This window comes from Lissotriton vulgaris, chromosome 2_1 (assembly GCF_964263255.1).
Source record: "Lissotriton vulgaris chromosome 2_1, aLisVul1.2, whole genome shotgun sequence".
In the NCBI taxonomy this organism is placed as follows: Eukaryota; Metazoa; Chordata; class Amphibia; order Caudata; family Salamandridae; genus Lissotriton; species Lissotriton vulgaris.
In genome coordinates this window covers 1,760,445,907-1,760,464,183 of record NC_141687.1, presented here as the reverse complement: position 1 = coordinate 1,760,464,183, position 18,277 = coordinate 1,760,445,907, and the positions used below count along the sequence as shown (strand labels likewise).

At 43.2% G+C, this 18,277-nt stretch overlaps 1 protein-coding gene across 1 annotated transcript in view; it reads left to right on the top strand.

Moving 5' to 3' along the window:
* The window catches only part of LOC147733250 (mucin-2-like), a 596,915-nt gene that overhangs the window by 127,021 nt on the left and 451,617 nt on the right, over positions 1-18,277 (top strand). The window contains exon 15 of the mRNA XM_086958940.1: positions 17,379-17,640. Within this exon, the coding sequence (XP_086815066.1) occupies positions 17,379-17,640 (262 nt within the window). The remainder of the gene's footprint in view (positions 1-17,378; positions 17,641-18,277) is intronic.

Sequence of the window (18,277 nt, the reverse complement as noted above, 5' to 3'; positions counted from 1 at the left end):
GGGAGGCACAGACTGCGAAACAGCCTACAGTCTCTTGCAGAATCACATTTTAAAGGCCCTAGACACCACCGCTCCCATCAGGAAAATGAAAAACCCTAACTATGCGAGGAAATCTAGTCCTTGGTACACGCCTGAACTTCAGGCTCTTAAATCGGCTTGTAAGAAATTGGAGCGTGAATGGCGCACCAACTTCTGTCCTGCAACTAAAACACAGTACAAAAATGCACAAAAACAATACTATAAAATAATCCGCTCCTCCAAAGCTCTCCACTATAAAACTCGCATAGGGGAGGCGGAGAACTCCTCTAAAGAGCTTTACAAAATTTTTAAAGAAATATCGGTGCTTACTAACGACAATCAATCCTGTAATGACTCGGTTGAAACCTGCAATAAAATAGCTCAGTATTTCTGCGGAAAAATCACCAACATTTATGCCAACTTCTCTGAACAGATGACCTCTGGTCACGATTTTAAGGAAAGCTTAGAAACTGATCCTACGGTGCAAAGTCTCCAACACTTTTCTGTACCTCCCACGGAAACGCTTATAAATATATGTAAAAGCGTTAAATCAGGCTCCCATCGGGACCCAGCTCCACCAAAAGTTCTAACCACTAGCCTACAAGTGCTGGAACCCCATTTCAGGCATGTCATTCAAGTATCCTTTTCCTTGGCCTGTCTTCCGGAAGATTGGAAAAAAGCGATAGTATTGCCCATTAAAAAGAAACCTAACATCAGTCAGGATACCTTAGAAAATCTCCGACCTATCTCCCTCCTCCCCTATCTCGCGAAAGTGGCCGAGAAAATTGCAAACAAACAACTGATGGTCCACCTAGAGTCCAACCACTCCCTACATGGATCCCAATCTGGTTTCAGAACGAACTACTCCACGGAGACAGCTCTCCTAAGAGCGACTGAAACTCTTCGGGCAGGAGCAGATGAGGGTCACACAATGGCACTCATCATGCTGGACCTCAGCGCTGCGTTTGACACTGTAGCACATTCCATCTTGCTACAGTGTCTAAACAAAGCTGGGGTCACCAAGACAGCACTAGGTTGGCTTAAAGCTTTCCTTTTGGGCCGCAGCTTTCAGGTCCAAAGAGGCTCATTCCTCTCAGACAGCATTGCTCTTGAACAGGGGGTGCCTCAGGGCTCTGCCCTGAGCCCTACCCTGTTCAATCTGTATATGGCCCCTCTGGCAGATGTGGTACAATCGTATGGCATAAAATTAGTATCCTACGCCGACGATACCCAACTGCTCATCTCGCTATCCCAAGCTCCTACTTTAGCTGCAACCAACTTCAAAAACTGCATGCAGGAGCTGGCAGGTTGGATGAACCAACACTGCCTAAAACTTAACGGCTCCAAAACAGAGGTTCTTGTGATAGCGATACCAGCTGGACTCAGGATTGGTGGCCCTCCTGTCTAGGACCTTTACCTACCCCTGCCAAGGAAGCCAAGAACTTGGGGGTTTGGGTTGATCCCAAACTCTCCTTTGACAGTCACGTCCACAAAGTGGTAGGGAAGTGCTTCGGGGTGCTAAAAACCTTAAATCGCACTCTAGACCTTCTTCCGCTAGAGGCCAGACGCACCCTGACCCAAGCACTAGTCACCTCCCGTATTGACTACGGAAATGTGCTTCTTTTAGGGACAACTGAAAAGAACAAGAAAAAGCTTCAAGTCCTACAAAATACGGCAGCACGGTTAGTCCTTAAGTTACCCAAAAGAGCTCCCTCTAAATCCACCTTGGATGCTCTTCATTGGCTTCCCATAAAAAAAAGGATCCTCTTCAAAGCACTGCTCATATGCTACAGGATCAACTCCATGAAAGCCCCTGAATATCTCAAAGACTTAGCCATACCCTATGAGCCAAATAGAGCACTTCGCTCTATGGGAACTGGTCTCCTTAAAATTCCTCGCATAAAGAAGGCCAGGATGGGAGGACGCTCCTTCCGCGTGCTGGCGGCTAAAAACTGGAATGCCCTTCCCATGAACATCAGACTAGCTGAAACAGAAACTATTTTTAGAAAAGTCTTAAAAACCTACCTGTACACCCTATAACTTCTGCCGCTGCGTCCTGCTACTCTCTCCACAGCGCGGGGACACGCCGGGATGGCGTCACCAGGCGCTTTATAAACTCTTTATTATTATTATTAGAATAAAGGGTCCCCCTATACAACCCACATTAACGAGTGCTTGCAGCAGTATTAGTGGTGACAAAGCCATGATCCCTAATCGTCCCGGTACTGTCTCCAGTTAGACAAGATCGGCTGGAGTTTAGCAGGGCAGCTCCTGGCATTGCTGAATTTCTAAACTGATTCTTTCACCAGGGCACATCTGTCCATTTCTCCTCTTCACACACCCAAGATGGGGGGAAAGGGGTGGTTGCTTGGTGCTTGGCAATCAGAAAGGCATTGCCAGTTAGTAAACGAGCACTGAGTCCGTGCTTTCCGCCAACCATTGTCCACATCAAGGTCACTTTGGGTTCCTGTGGAAATATGTAACCTAGTACCCCCTAAGGATATGAGTGTATTCTTTCCCAGTATGTGACAATAATGGGAGAGCTCAATATGGTGTGTAGGCCTGTGTCATCAGGGTTGTTTTAATGCGTTGGACTTGGCCTTCTTGGCAGGTTCATTCCCAAGCCTTTTGCCTTCACCCCTCCTATTTTTGCTGAATTCGTTGCAGTTAGCCTTAGGTCTCTGGGCACTTTACCACTGCTAACTAGTGCTAAAGTGCTTATGCTCACTCAATAAAGCATGGCAAAACTGGCTTACACTTGATTGGCATATTAAATTTATTTATAAGTTCCTAGTAAGGCGGTATACCACATACCCAGTGCCTGTAAATTAAATGCTACCAGTGGACCTGCAGCACCTATTGTGACACCGGCTTAAGCAGCCCCTTAAAACATGTTACAGGCCTGCCATGGCAGCCTGACTTCAGTTTCAAACTGCCAATTCTATTTGGCAATAAAACTACTTGCCAAACCTTAAACTCCGCTTTTATTACAAATAAGTCACTCATAAGATAGACCTATGTATCCCATAGGGAGTGGTGCATTGTAAAAAAGACTGGGCATGTACTTTGAAGTTGTACATGTACTGGTAGTCAAAAACTCCTAGATTTGTTTTTCACTAATGTGAGACCTATATCTCCCATACGCTAACATTGGGTTGCCTTATTAAATTTAATAAGGGCTAACTTTTGTTTGGGAACAGGTGAACCTTTCATGTTCTGATACATACAATCAGAACACAATCATTTCACTTCTTGGTATGCTTAGCTACATAAATCATATGTATTTGACATGTACACACCCATGCCATTCATCATTGGAAGTATAACAGGGTTGTATGCTGTAGCCGATTCAATACACTCGGTAAGCACATGGGGATCCCCCAGCAGGGGTTTTCTGATAATAATATAATAATAATAATAATAAGGGAGATTTATAAAGTGCATGGTTATGCAAAAAGCGTGTCCCCGCGCTAACTGAAACACTCAGGAGCGGAAGTGAGGAGTAGACCCGGTTATCTTGAAAATAGGTGTGTTTTCAATTTCCTCCGGAAACTAGATTAAGAGGTAGAGCATTCCAGCTCTTCGCCACCAGGTAGCGAAAGGATCTTCCTCCCATGCGAGCCCTTCTCACCCTAGGGACCTTTAATAGGCCTCCCTGCGAGGAGCGCAAAGCGCAAGATGGTACATACCTGGTGACTAGGTTCTGAAGTGGTGCTGGCGCCTTCTCAGCAAGGATACGGTGACAGGTGCAGAGGGATTTAAATTCAACTCTGCTCCTTACTGGCAACCAGTGGAGGGTCTGAAGGGCAGCTTTGGAGTCCGATCTTTTAGGGAGTTTTAGTATGAGGCGAGCTGCAGCATTCTGTAGCACCTGAAGGCGATTAATTGCCTTACAGGTGGCTCCCAGATAGAGCAGGTTGCCAAAGTCCAGGCGCGATGTGACGAGGGCATGCACCAGCGTTCTACGGGCGGACATAGGAAGGAGAGCTAGGACCTTCCGTAGGCTTTTTAAAACGCTGAAACAGACGCCCGTCACCCTGTCTATCTGGGGTCCGAAAGACAGGTCTGCATCAAGCCAGACCCCAAGATTTCTGACTTCTTGCCGGGGTGTTGGAGCCTCACCTAGGCATGGGGGCCACCACGCCGACGACCAAACAGATGGATTCCCTCCCACCACGAGCACCTCGGTCTTGTTGCCATTTAATTTCAGGCAATTTGAGGACATCCATGTAGCAAGATCTTGCATGCATGCCCTGAAACTGTCCATAGCAAGGCCGGGTGCACGTGAGAGGGAGACAACCAGCTGCGTATCGTCGGTGTAGGATACAATTTGCAGTCCGTGACCCACAGCAATCGGAGCCACTGGGGAGACATAAAGGTTAAAAAGGGTTGGGCTCAGGGACGATCCCTGGGGAACGCCCTGACCCAATCCTATGTCTCTGGAATAGTGGTCACCTTGGCGGACCTGGAAACTTCTCCCAGTCAGGAAGGATTGGATCCATTGGAGTGCGGCTCCAGATATTCCTCCGCTATTCATACGCTGTAGCAAGGTGGAGTGAGCTACAGTGTCGAATGCCGCACTCAGGTCCAATAGGATAAGGGCCATAGTATGACCCTCATCCACCCCTGCCGTATGGACTCCACAGCCATCAGGAGCGCCGATTCCGTTGAGTGGCGAGGGCGGAAGCCAAATTGGGTGTCGTGCAATAAGGCAGCTTTGTCCACGAAATCCATTAGTTGCAGATTAACCGTTTTTTCAGCCACTTTGGCCAAGTAGGGTAGGAGAGAGATAGGCCGTAGGTTTTCTAATTTATCAAAACTGATAGTAGGTTTCTTCCTAAGGGGTAGGACCACCGCCTTCTTCCAGTCTTTGGGCACGGTCTTTGTGTTGAAAGACACGTCCAGTAGATGCCTAATGTAGGGTTCCAAAACCACTAGGCTATCCGCTAGGCGTTTAGGTGTGGTAGGGTCCCGTGGAGATCCCGACTTCACAGATCTGCAGATTTTTAAGAGATCTTCTGGGGGCGGGGTGACAAAGTTGGTCAATCTGAGTCTGTCTCCCCATTCCCTTGGGCTTTCCACAAATTCCAACCCATTCGTGGGTTGGATTGGGAAAGCCGAATACATTTTAGATATCTTTCCCGCAAAGAAATCTGCGATCCTATCGCAGGACTCAGGCGAGCAGTCATCAGGGACAGTGGCTGATTTTCCACTTGAAAGAGTTTTGTAGAGCAAAAACAGCTCTTTCATCGAGTTACCAGCTTCGCTGATTCTGGTCACGTAATACGCAGCTTTAGACTTCCTAATTAAGCCATGGTAAAGTCGTCTCTCCGTCAAGTAGGCATCTCTAGTATCTTCGGAGAGAGCCCTACTCCATTGTCTTTCGGCTCTCTTCAGTGCGATTTTCGTGTCTCGTAATTCATCATTGAACCATGGAGCAGTTTTTTGAACACGGCCACCAGGTTTGGCTTTTGACAGAGGAGCTGTACAATCTAGCGCATCGTTGATGCGCTTACAGAGATAGGTGTTGGCCGTGTCTGCATCATCCCCCCAGGGTTTCCTCCTTTAGTCAACACCTCGCAAAACTTAGACTGGGAGAAGGTAGCCCATTTTCGCCTAAGATGATACAGTGCCGTTGGCTGCGGAGATCTATCTTCAGGGACTCAAATAGTGAAAGGAACCAGATAATGATCCGGATTCAGTTGAAGGGCTTCTAATGCTTGATGTCACTAGGTATGAATAACATACGTGCATACATACATACATGCAGAACCTTGAGGGTAATTAATTTTTGGGCACATAAGAGCTTGGCTTCTGTTTAATGTAAACTATGAATGATTTTAATAACCATGAAAAAAAACAATTTGGGGCACCGCAGAAGCACTGGATATATTTCACACTTAAGCATCGACTGTGTAAATATACAAGTGCTTGTCTTTGTGATACCTATACTGATACGGGGTATTTGTTTCTTTTATGTTTTCCATTGAAGGAAGCACTCGCCTTGTATAGTCCTGAGGAGACTAGAGCACATTAGACTGAAATGGAACAACTTTCTCCTAAAGGAGTCCACATCAAATGTAAAGGAGCATTGTTAAAAGAAACCCCAGTATAAGTACAACATTATATAGGTTTTGGATAATAGACTTTGGTGCTAATTGGACACACGTATGGTTGACCTAGAAGGTGAACCTATTATTAAACAGGATCTGGGCCGCTAGTGTTCTTTGTGAAAAAAAAATGAGGAAAGAGTGTTTACTTTCTGTAATCTTTGAATAACTTTTCTAATCATCGAATGGTTTGGATATTGACACTACTTTTGGTAATGAGAGGAAAAAACCTGACTTTACAGCTATCTCAGGTAGTTTTTGATATAACTATTAGAATCCATAGGTGAAGGAAGTTAAGAAGTCCAATAGTAACTAATACACTATTGATAATAACATATTAAATACAATCTGTCCCTCGTGGGCCAATTGTCCAAGACCTAGAGGATTAATTGGGCTTCCCCCTGTTATAAATACATAACCTGTATACCACGATGTGCAGTGAGCCGACTGTAATCCACTTGTAATAGGGCTGACAGAACAGCCACCTTTGTCCGACATTGGATTAAGGTGCTAAGCAGCCACACAAAAGAACAATGTTTACCTATTTACTGGAGTCAGTAAGGACACAGTGGCTCACATCTATGTCAGGAAGAAAAAAAACTCTGATTAAAGTATTTCTTTCCAAATTGGATGAAGCAATTTGAAAATCTCTACACCTAGGCAAGAAATGAGCCATGCAGGGTATTTATCCATGCACAACCATTTGGGCACATACTACCTCATAATCTGTCTGCGCCACTTTAGTTAGTTACCGATAAATTTGCTTTAGTGTGGTACAAAGTCGAAGAAGTTAGAAAATAGAGGCAGGCTGAAATGGGCAGTTGGCGGTGTAAAATCTACTCTCTAGCCGCATTCTTGGTTAAGCTCAAACTCTGCATCAGTGATATCGTCTTTTGCTTCGTTGCAGAAATGTCGGCAGGAAAGTGCTGATCCAGTCACCATGCAACGTCCTTCACAATAGATGAAGTAGAGTCTACTGCTTCTACAGCAGTGCAACTTTAAATAAGTCAAAGTAGGACTTCAGTTTTCCTGTGATGTCTGCTCATATGAAATGTATGTTGCCAACTGGATCAAGTGGGTAGCCAGCTTCTTATACCTTGTACATGTCTTATGGCTCATTATAAGTTTAAAAGGCCTGGTTATATTTATTCACACCACCCATGTATTTGTTGTAATCAAACATACTGGTGTGATTGTAGTCATCTGACCCCAAACTGTCACCAGAGAAGTGCTCTCCTTGTGACGAGTAATGAGCACATAATATTTCCCTCCTATCTGAGAATTTGACAGCAAGCAGTTTGTTGCAACACAACTCACTGCTCCAGCCTTGTTGGAGCTTCTTACAAGATCCTGAGGGAATCTTTTGTAGTGCTGTCAAAATATACTGCACGTCACAGTACCAGCATTGTACAGCTTGCTAATCAGCTGGTCTCCCGTATAGAAATTGTCCACACATAGGTTGTAAATTTTATGGAGTGATGGTGCGAGCTCTCATAAATCCTTCTCATAAATCCTTCTCACTAATTCCTAATGTGGCAGGGCAACCTATAGGATTCTCTGTGGAGTCCTTCCCTGGACAAACTCCCAGGCTGTATATAACCAGTGGAGCTCTGGTACACCATGTACCACCTTGATGTAATAATAAGCTCTTTTGCATGTTTTGTACTGTCTGAACAGCAACCACCCTTTGTATGAGAGAAATGACGCATCATCCGCTATACTCGTTCCAGGAGTACAAATCTATGGAAACTTGATAGACAAATGGTCTTCATTAGGATGGATTTTGAATAATCTGCCATGGTCTAGATGGTCCGTGGGCATTTCTGCAGAATCACTAAATTGAAACATCTGGTTCTGCTCATGACCAGTGTAAAGCTGGGTGTTACCCACACCCTACAAGTTAACCAGAAGGACTGTATGCTGGTTTTTTGCACTATTCTCATGTTGCGCATTAGGCCATGATGGGAGTCCACCGAGTGCTAACATGCTCCCTCAACAACTTCTCTTCACACAAATTAGTTTGATGCACAGTTTCCTCAAATATGCAATCATCTAGAAAAAAGCTAAAAGTAGTTAATAAGTAAAGTATTGAAGTATTGAGTTTACATCATGAATCTGCAGTGAATGGGGAAACATGTGGTTGAACTAAATTGGAGGGGCTGCCAAGTGAACACTATCCCTGTACTCAGCATGGTATCTAACTACACTCATGGTTGGGATGCCGTTTCATTGTCTCGCAGCTGCACAGATTGTGCTTGTAAAGAGACATTACAACTGCATGGGCAGGTTTCTCAGAATCACCAAAAGACAAATCATCCTCGTATGCAACTCTACCAACTAAAAAATTCAGATTCTGTTCCATGACTCTCTCCAGCAGATGCTGTCCTGGTCTGAGACAATGCCACATATCACTCCTCCATTATTTGAGTAGGTCCTCAGAAACAGTCCTTCAAAGAAACACCTTCTCTGTTTTGTATTTAAAACTTTCTTCTTCAAATACTATGGCCTACGTAGAATGCAGGGCTACTTTAAGCAACAAATGCTATGCATTTGAATTCAACTTAAAGAATGCAATGTTGTGAGAGTGTATTCAATTTTTCTAATAACAACAGGGAAAACACATATCCAACTCTACGATGTAATGTGAAAACACTTTTCCAAAGAAAAGAGAAAACAACAAAAAAGTTACTTTAATTTGAAATACACTCATAATACAAAAGCACATATTACCAGTTATTCATTGTGCCATGAAAAACCTCTACATGTAAAAATTGGGCTTCTTGTAAAAGAGCAGAATGTGGGTGACTCAGAATGAATTTAGTCACATGTACCTCTTCTTCCACCTACCACAGCTAAGGGCAATGTGTTAGTCTACTTCAGTCATTGATCAGTTACTGTGCTTTCAAAGGTTACTTCCACCCACCATAGCATACATTATGAGGCAGTGGGTGAACCACTTCAGCCACTGGTCAGTTATTCAGCCATTCAAAATGTGCTTCTGCCCAGCAACTGTGAAGACATAATGGGTGAACCACACAAAAGGAGTAGGGAAATATATAAATCAAGGAATCTATAAAATGAGCAAAAGATACATGAGAGTAGTGGCATGTGTTCACTGTGAAAAAACTGCCCTCACTCACACCATTGTGACATGCTTCATTATAGGGCGTGCTGCAGACACCCCTGCGCAGACCAACGCCTTGGATGTAGCACAAGGGAGGGGAAAACAATACAAACAATGATATTCTTGGGATCACTGAAGAAAAGTATAGCCAGTGAGAGTTAAAACTAGCTTGGATGTCAAGCCACTTAAAATGTAATTACGGGGCCATGTGGCTATGTTTAAAAACATGAAGGATGGTAGTGAAAGGAGAAAATTAGGGTTCCTTCACCCCTCCTTACTGCCAAGGTGTCGACATGTTTTTGCCGTCAATATGTGCCTAACCGGGTCACTCCAGCATTCATCAGGACCATTCGGAACCCAAATTCGGGAAGTATCCACTGATCCTCCCTCTGGTATCTGTGGAATGTGATCCTTACACCACAGTGGTACCTTAATCAACACACACTTCGTAATCGAGTTCCAAAGATTGAGTCTCCGGAAATGGCAAGGTGTTGGGAGCGATCCCCTGTAGTCAAATGTACGTCAAGGTGGGTGCACTGCTAAGACACTCCCCAAGTCCTCACCGCCTAGGTTTTTTCACAGTGAACACGTGCCACAACTCTCATGTATCTATTGTACATTTTATAGATTCCTTGATATATATTTCCCTACTCCTTTTGTGTGGTTCAGGTACTGTACCGGGAGGCTGGAGAAGGGAGATTGTCTCTCCCCCCTTCACATTGTATGTATAAGACATAATGGGTGCCAGATTTGCCCACCAGGTAAGGGAAAATCTCAAAATGTATTACATCCTCATGGAGGAGGTGTCTTTCCATGCAAGAAGGGTCAGACCCCGCAACAAACAAGGCATACCGTGTGTCCAGTGGGATCCCTGATTATGGAATGCATTTCTTCTGTGATAAAGGAGCAGGGATCTGCTTTAGAAAGGCATCAATGGAAAGGGGAGATTGTCCCCTTTCCAGCGATGCCTCCCTCAAACCGGAGGGTGCTTGCTTGAGGGGTATACCATCAAATGCTCACAGAGCTGCTCTTACCTGTTCCTCATGGTGCTGTATTCTGCAGTGTGATAACATAACTGATAGGTGTAGGAAGGGGCACAGGCTGACGTGGAAGTGATTCCACTCTGGCCCCCACAGATAGTCACATGAGGGAGGCCTCAGGTGTGAGCACCAGATATTCCTCTACGTCCCCCTCTGGTAAATACTCTGCACCACAAGAAAGTTTAGATAGTCTTGGCCCCACCCCCAGAATAGGAAGGATGAGATGTATTTCAGGGAGAAGTTTCAAAGACTTGGGGGCACATTAGTATGGCGGGCGGAATTTGTCTGCCCACCATACCAGTGGGAAATGGGACCGCCCCCCAAGGGTGCGGAGGTCCCACACATCCCATTAGGATGCGCCCGCCACACTGGCGGGCACATCCAGCATTTTTAACATTGCGGCAGGCGGTGCTAAAAGCACAGCCCGCAGCAATGCCAAAAATGCATGTTGTGCTTTTCAAGGCACAACGTGACAGGCACCACGGGGTGCCTGCCACGTTGTACATTGAAATGTACCCCCCATGTGCACCCCTCACCCCCAGAGTACCTGGGGGCCCACAACGGGCCCCCACAAGAAATTCCCACATGATTGCCGCCACGGAAAGGCATGTTACCCCCCACATCTTAATATGGCTGGCGGTGTCTAACAGACACCGCCACCATATTGATGCCTTTTCTGCCTGGACCCCCAGCCATGGTAATATGGCGGGAGGGTCTTTGCAGCAAGGATGGCGGGCGGATCGCCCCGCCGGGCCGGCAGTGGCTACCGCCGGCCCGGCGGGGCGATCTGCCCGCCATCCTAGTGGGGCCCTTGGTGTGTGGCTCAGAGCTAAAAAAAACGAAGGGCAGACCAGGAATGAGGTGCCAAACTGGGCTGTAGTAATTATATCAGTAATGCAGTACTGGGGGTCAGGCTGTGTTGTGAGACAGATAAGTGCTCACATGGCGGGTTGGGACAGGTAGTGTGTACATTACATGAACTTAGTAGTGACTTAAAACTACAGCAATTGTTGGTGTTGCAGGCTTTTAGTATTGAGGTGCATTTATGAAGCAGTATGAGTCACTTGTATTGCAAGAACTGAAAATAATCACTGCTGGATCCAGGATAAACAATATGAGGCCTGATAACAGCATCAGCTTAGGTTGATGTCCTTATTAAGTCACATCGGCTTTTCTCTGTAGGGCCTTATTTCTGGACTACAAAGGAAGTTCAGGTTGGTAAATACAGACCTTTAAATGCCGAGGACACTGAAACAAACAGAAATGTCCAGTACTGTGTTATATTGACTGAGATCTGAAGGGAATAGTCCTGGGATAACAGCCAATAGCGGTCCCCAATGGCATTGGTGGCTGCTACAGAATGGGGTGGTGGGGCAGCGTGAGGATAAACATATATATCACTTACCTGATTACAGCCGCAGCTTCTCCTCCGTCCTTTTCTCTTACAGGCTCCCGGCAGTGGCAGCCCACAGGCTCCCCTAAGTCAATCACAACGCTGCTGTAACAAGCATGACAGCAGCATCGTGATTAGTATGAGCGGCCTGTTTTGCCTCTTAGACAGTGCCTGGGAGCCTTGGGACTGTTCTCCACCCGGCTGTGCAACACAGCCAGGTGGAGAAATGCAAAGTGGGCATGACCGTTTGTCTGGCCCAAGACGGCCGGCTAAACTGTCATGCGCACTTATGGTGTGCCAACCACTCCTCCTCCCTGTGACCCCAGCCCCGCCCCACCCTAACCAGGCCCGTAGTCCTTACTAAAAATTGAATGATAATAACACTGTTATCATTTGATTTTTTCCTTTTTCCACTGCTCTGAGAGCAGTGGGGCGACACTCCTCCACCTTAGCAGAGGAGCCTCCTCTTTAGAACGGGCATCTCAACATTTCTTGAATGTAGGAGGGGCCTCAGGTCTGGCTGTTGCTGTCATGGTATCCAGGCTTCATGTGCAGTTAACTGGAGAAGAAGAAAGAGTTCCACAGCCTGCTTCGTGCACCTTTTTAGTCTGCACGGTGGTAGCACACAGTCATTAAAAGAGGAGGAGTTTCATATTTTTTGTGGTGGTGGAGGTTTGAAAAGTGCTGGCTTTTTACAAAAGTGTCGGTTTTGGGTCTGTTTTGCAAATCACAAAATCCCGATATCCTGCTTTAAGGTGCCTTACCAAGAACAAACAAGGATATCTACATAGGGAGCTATCTGTTAAACCACCTTAGAGACGGTACCAATGCAACAAAACAAAATAATGCTAGAATGTTAGAAAAAAATACAATGAATTAGATGACAAAATTACCCTGATGCAATAAAAGTAAAATGAATCAACGAAAAAAAGAGAGCACTTACAGATGAAAATATGTATTTATTAAAATAAATTGAGATTCATGAAATTAAAAGTTGCAACAAGGTATAATAAGATATAGATGCCCGGTGCTCCAATGATAGCAAAGTGGGGTGCAAAAGTGAGAAAAAAAGTGTATAAAAAGCACGGGAAGGATAGTACACAGAAGGAGACGTACCATCCCATAACAATCATACTCAGGTAACATTAGTTCATTTCGTTTGAAAGTTTTCCTATTGTTTATGGGTATTTGATCCCACAATTAATGGGCGATCAACATCAGAACTAAAACACAGAAGGTGTCAGAGGCAGTGGCAGGAAGGTGGATTATTAAAGTGGTGGGGTTCAAAAGCACTGTCCAGCTCTCTGCCTCGAGCCCAGCTTGCCAAACCACAGGCCAGACTTTCACATCGCACACAAGCAGACATGTATACACAAGCAGCTGCAGGCATGCAAACAGACATTAATACATACATACACATGCACTCCCCAGCATTAAGTCAAACTCACAGTCACACTTAAAAACACCACAACTGATTGACAAGCCCTGAAGCTCCATTATCTGACATGCTGCACTGCGTGAATCTAGTGCAGCATGTCAGATAAGTATTGTGTGGTGAGGCCGGGCTGTAACAGCCTTCGCCTGACATAAGCGCAATACTTCTGATCGCGCCCTCTTCTGCTGGCAAGGTAACATTACATCTTTCACATGCAAACCAAGATCGATTGCTTTTATATAAAGGCTGTAAAATGCCAAGCATTCGTGGCAGTGTGTCGATGCCCTGGCGCCTCTTAGGGGCTGCTGCTGCTGGTCAGAGGATCCTATAATGGGTGCAGAGCAGGAATATCGACGGAGAAATTTAGTGGGACATTAATAATACCGCAAAAATACAGTGGGGAAGAAATATTGACAACAAAATATAGTTGACAAGAATATCAACTGACTGGTAAGTAATATCGATTACAAAAATATCGCTGTGATAAATATCGTTTACAAAAATAGTAGACAAAAATATTGATTTATTAATATTGTTATTTATTTTAGTGTTTTTAATGAGAATTGTTTGTCATTGTATTATATGTTTTAGGATTTTACTAGTTCTTAATTTATTTTAAGTTTAATTCTGCATTTTTAGTTCCTTAGCAGGTTGTGGGTTTATAGGTTAATAGGGTGGGAAGTAATTTAATTATATAACATTTATTGAATAATTAATGTTAATTGATTAATTAATATTAGTTTAATCATCAGTTGTTAATTAATTTCAATTAGTCAATTATTACTAAGTATGTTAATTGTTTAATTAATTTTAGGTGTGTGTAGTGATGTTTATATGTGTAAATGGTGTGAAGGGTGGTAAGTAATTAATGTTTTACTGATTAATTATTAAATATTTTTAAATTAATTACCATTAATTAATTTGTAATTATTAATTGCAATTGTGTAATTAATTTTAGGTGTGTGTTCTGGATATTATAGTGTTAAATAATGTGTATTTATTTATTTTTGCTTATCTTTGTTAATAATAATATATTTAAATGTATATATTAATTATGTTATTATTGGAAATAAAATTTAGTAAAAATGTTGATGGTTTTGGTTTTTATTGTTTTGGGATCCAGCGCTTTCCGTACTGTTGCACTCACTGGAGTGGGAATAGTCCTTTTTACCCCTCCGCTAGCCAACGCTTTCCCTACTGTTGCACTCACTGGAGTGGGAATAGTAATTTTTACTCCCTTACTATTCAATGTTTTAACCACTAATGTTTTTATTTTATTTTGTTATTAAATATATGTATTATTCTTTTTTGAATAGTTTAATGTGTTAATTAAATATAGAATATTTTATTTTATTTGAAATCATTTACACATGTGTTTATTTTATTTTATATAATTAAAAATGTTTATAAATTAAATAAAGATAATAGGTAATAAAATGTATTTAAGTAAATATTTGTATATGTACAAATGTCTGTCTTTATAATGATTAAAGTTTATTTGTTATGAATAATTAAAATATATATTAAATGTAATTTATTTTATTAATAATATTGATATTATTTAATTAATTTTATTTAAGTTATGTTAGTTTTTTAAAGTCGATATTTTTTACATCCATGTTTTTTACATCGATATTTTTTGGTCGATATTATTGTACTTACCTGTTTAAGTATAGGGAGTCAATATTTTTGTTATCGATATGTTTACATCGATATTTTTTTCATCGATATTTGTTACATCGATATTTAAACATGGAACCCCCATAATGAATGGAGTGTAGACAGATACTCAAACACTGTAAGAAGGTATCAACTTAACAGAAGGAAAAATGGCTAAATCGTTTTATGGATTAATTGAATTTGTATTTCTAAATTATGCTATGTATATATATATGTATAGCATTTTATGTATTAGTAACAAGTACAAGAACAGTCACTACGAATTCTTTAAAGAGGCATTATGACGTTTTTGAAAATGAAATAGCCTTGATTTCTAATATAGCACTACTCAAAGACAGTGTCATCCTTGGTCAGTTATTAACTTCATGGATTGAGCTTTCTTTCAGATAACCAGATCTCAGGATGAATGTAGTGATTCCTTTTCTTTAAGGAGCCTACTCGTGCACCATCTCCCTTTGTTGAGTTACCAGTATTTCAATGATGTGCTTTGCCTTACCTGACCTCCCATGACTCCTTCTCGATGTAGTCTACCATGTGAGTCTTTGACAGCTCATAGATTTCCCCCACTCACAGATTCAACAGGTTCTGAGACTGAACTACATAATAGTAGTTGCACATTTTGGAATGTGATATGGCTATGTTGATCTTCTCCCATAATGTCCTTTCATGTCCTGTTTGGAATCACTGTCCATTTCCCAAATATTAAATGATCCTTCTCAAGTAGCAAACAACGTTCTTTTCAGATTGTTGCTCAAGGCATTCCTTCCTATATTTACATCTAAACACCGTAGGATGCTCCAACATGATCTATCTTTCTCCATTTTGAGGCCTCCAAATATCCTCCCCGAAGGAAGGTTCAATGTGGATCCTAAAGGAAGGCCAAGGTGAGGAACATCTCCAGGTTGATCCCTGTCATCCCCTAGGAAATTTAATTGACTCACTTTTACCCTTTATTGTGGTAATGTACCATTAAAGATCAGCTGGCCCTCCTCTAAAGCTAAGGTCGGAAAGTGCTTTAAAAATGGCAAGCAGGGCTTCATAACGAGGCCGCTTTTGTGAGGTCCGGTAGCCCTGGTCTCAAGGAGGCACCAAAATTAGGACCTGAAAGCCCTCTTAAAAAAGAGGAATCACCAATAGGTAATGTTGGGTCTTACTTCCCTGGTACTTCCTAATTTCCCCACGGAGTTTCACCTCAAGAGAAACAATGGGGCCCTGAGTTACTGTTGACCTTGTCATTTCAAAAGGGCTGGTACTTTCATTCCGGCCCCATTGGAAGTACCCTGGGCCTTGTAATGTGGCCATAAGCCATAAGTTGGATTGGTGTTTGGTGTAGGGCAAACAGCTCGAAAAAGACGAGCTCCGAAACAACCTTGTTCTGCAAGTCCCTCATTAGAGCTATAAGACACACTGGTCGGTACTACCGGAGTGATAACTGCACCGAAATGGAACACTGTAGGCCCCTCAGGGAGTTTAGGTGCAGCTGGCACAGGTAAGAGCAGTGAGGTGGTGAGGCGGGGTGGGATTGGAGGGAAGCTGACAGACGACAGGATAAGTAAAATTAAATAAATAAATAAATAAAACCAGTTACCTAGTGCTCGCCATATCGAGCGCAAGGTAAGTGGTTTTATTTATTTAATTTGACCTATCCCATCATCTGTCGAATTCTCCCCTCCACCCTGCCCCACCGCTCTTACCTGTGCAGGGCGTGCCTCTAGGGCTTCCGTCTCAGTCAGTACCTCACTTATAATCTCTTTCTGAAGCTACATGAAGAGAATTCGCTTTTGTTTCACATGAAGAAAGTGGGCAGCTACCGACCAGACTGCAATTAATTGGTTTAGAGATGATTTGTCAAAGCCAGCACTTTACAGTGAAAAAAAAAGAAGACCGGCTTCATTCCAGAGTAAAATGCACTTTTCCCCCACAAAGACAGATGTAGAGTCACCGAAATAGAATGACAGAGGCCAAGTGTGCAATTACCAATAATAAAAACACTGGCTGGTGTTCTCCCTTACAATGTAATTGGTTATAGTAAATGCACAAACACTACATTGAATTAGAATGTTCTGGTGTCCTCACATTCATTTTTCAATCTCCATTTTCACACACACTTGTGTATCTGATTAAAAAGCGTATAATATCACCATTGAATACAAATAAACAGCAATAAGATAAACATATTCTGCTCAGCAGTGGAGCACTGCCCTAGACCAGGGTTCCCCAAAGTCGGTGCTGGAGGGCCGGGTGCATGCAAGATGTTTAGCATATCCCCATTCAGATAAATGTAGTTATCTTAAAATACTGCATGGATCCGGCCCTCCAGGGGCGACTTTGGAGAATCCTGTCCTAGACAAACAACAAGCCGCCACCCACCTGCCACCATTACCTTACACTGGGTGGGATACAAGCGTCTTTGTGTTCAGTTTTGGATCCGACAGACTTTCTTTCTGACCAACATCAATGATCTTTAAGCGTGATCTATAACTGAATGTATTGGGGCTTATGGGAAATGTTGCCATATAGGTAGAAGAACATTTGGGCTTATGCACCCTCTCTTACCTCTCCTCTGTCTTCTTTTAAGGTTTCCACCCCAGATTTGTCTGCCCCAAGTCGATGGAGTACAGCTTCAACGTAACCACCTGCCAGCCCAGCTGCCGCTCCCTGAGTCAACCGGATACCACATGCAGGGACCTCTACTATCCAGTTTATGGCTGTGTCTGCAAAGAAGGGACCTACATGAATGACTCTGGCAGCTGTGTGCCCCCTAGTAATTGCCCGTGTTACTACCAGGATTACATCATCCAACCTGGCTCGGACGTTCTCACGGACAATGGCGACTTCTGGTGAGATGCACCTAAAGAATGTGACGTGCTGAGGAATCAGTATTAGAAAGTGTGTTCCATTCACCTGATCTGCAATCTTAGTTTTGGTGAAGGAGGCCCCGGTTGGGTGAAAGGGCGAGTAGAAATATTTAATCAGACGCAAGCGTAGAGTGAGGCAATGTCCTGAACTAGTTCGTTCTAGATCTAGAGCAGCAATGATGAATGTAAAGGAAGACATTTTGTTTTATGGTGAAAGGAAGGCAGTTGCAGAAGTCTGGTCCTAGATGTACTATGCAGCAACCAACCCAGATGTTGATTCGTGAGTGGGTGGGGTGAGCTGGACGAGGTCTTGAGATCACAGATGTCCTGGATGGAATGTCCATCTTGTAAGCATCAAACATGCATTAAGAGGCAAGGCCAAAAATCGCCTTGGGTACATAACACAGAATCCTTATTGACATCCCCCTTTGCACATGGAGCAAGTGGAGAGTTCTCCCAGATAGGAGTGCTCTTTCCTACTGCAAGATAAGAAAGACATTCAGCAATATTATTGAGGAGCTACACGCTTTGGATAGAGTTTTGATTAGTTCTGAGTAAACTTAATTTCCTTAGTTACAACATGGTTAGTATTGGAACAACCACTCAGAGGAAAGTCGAC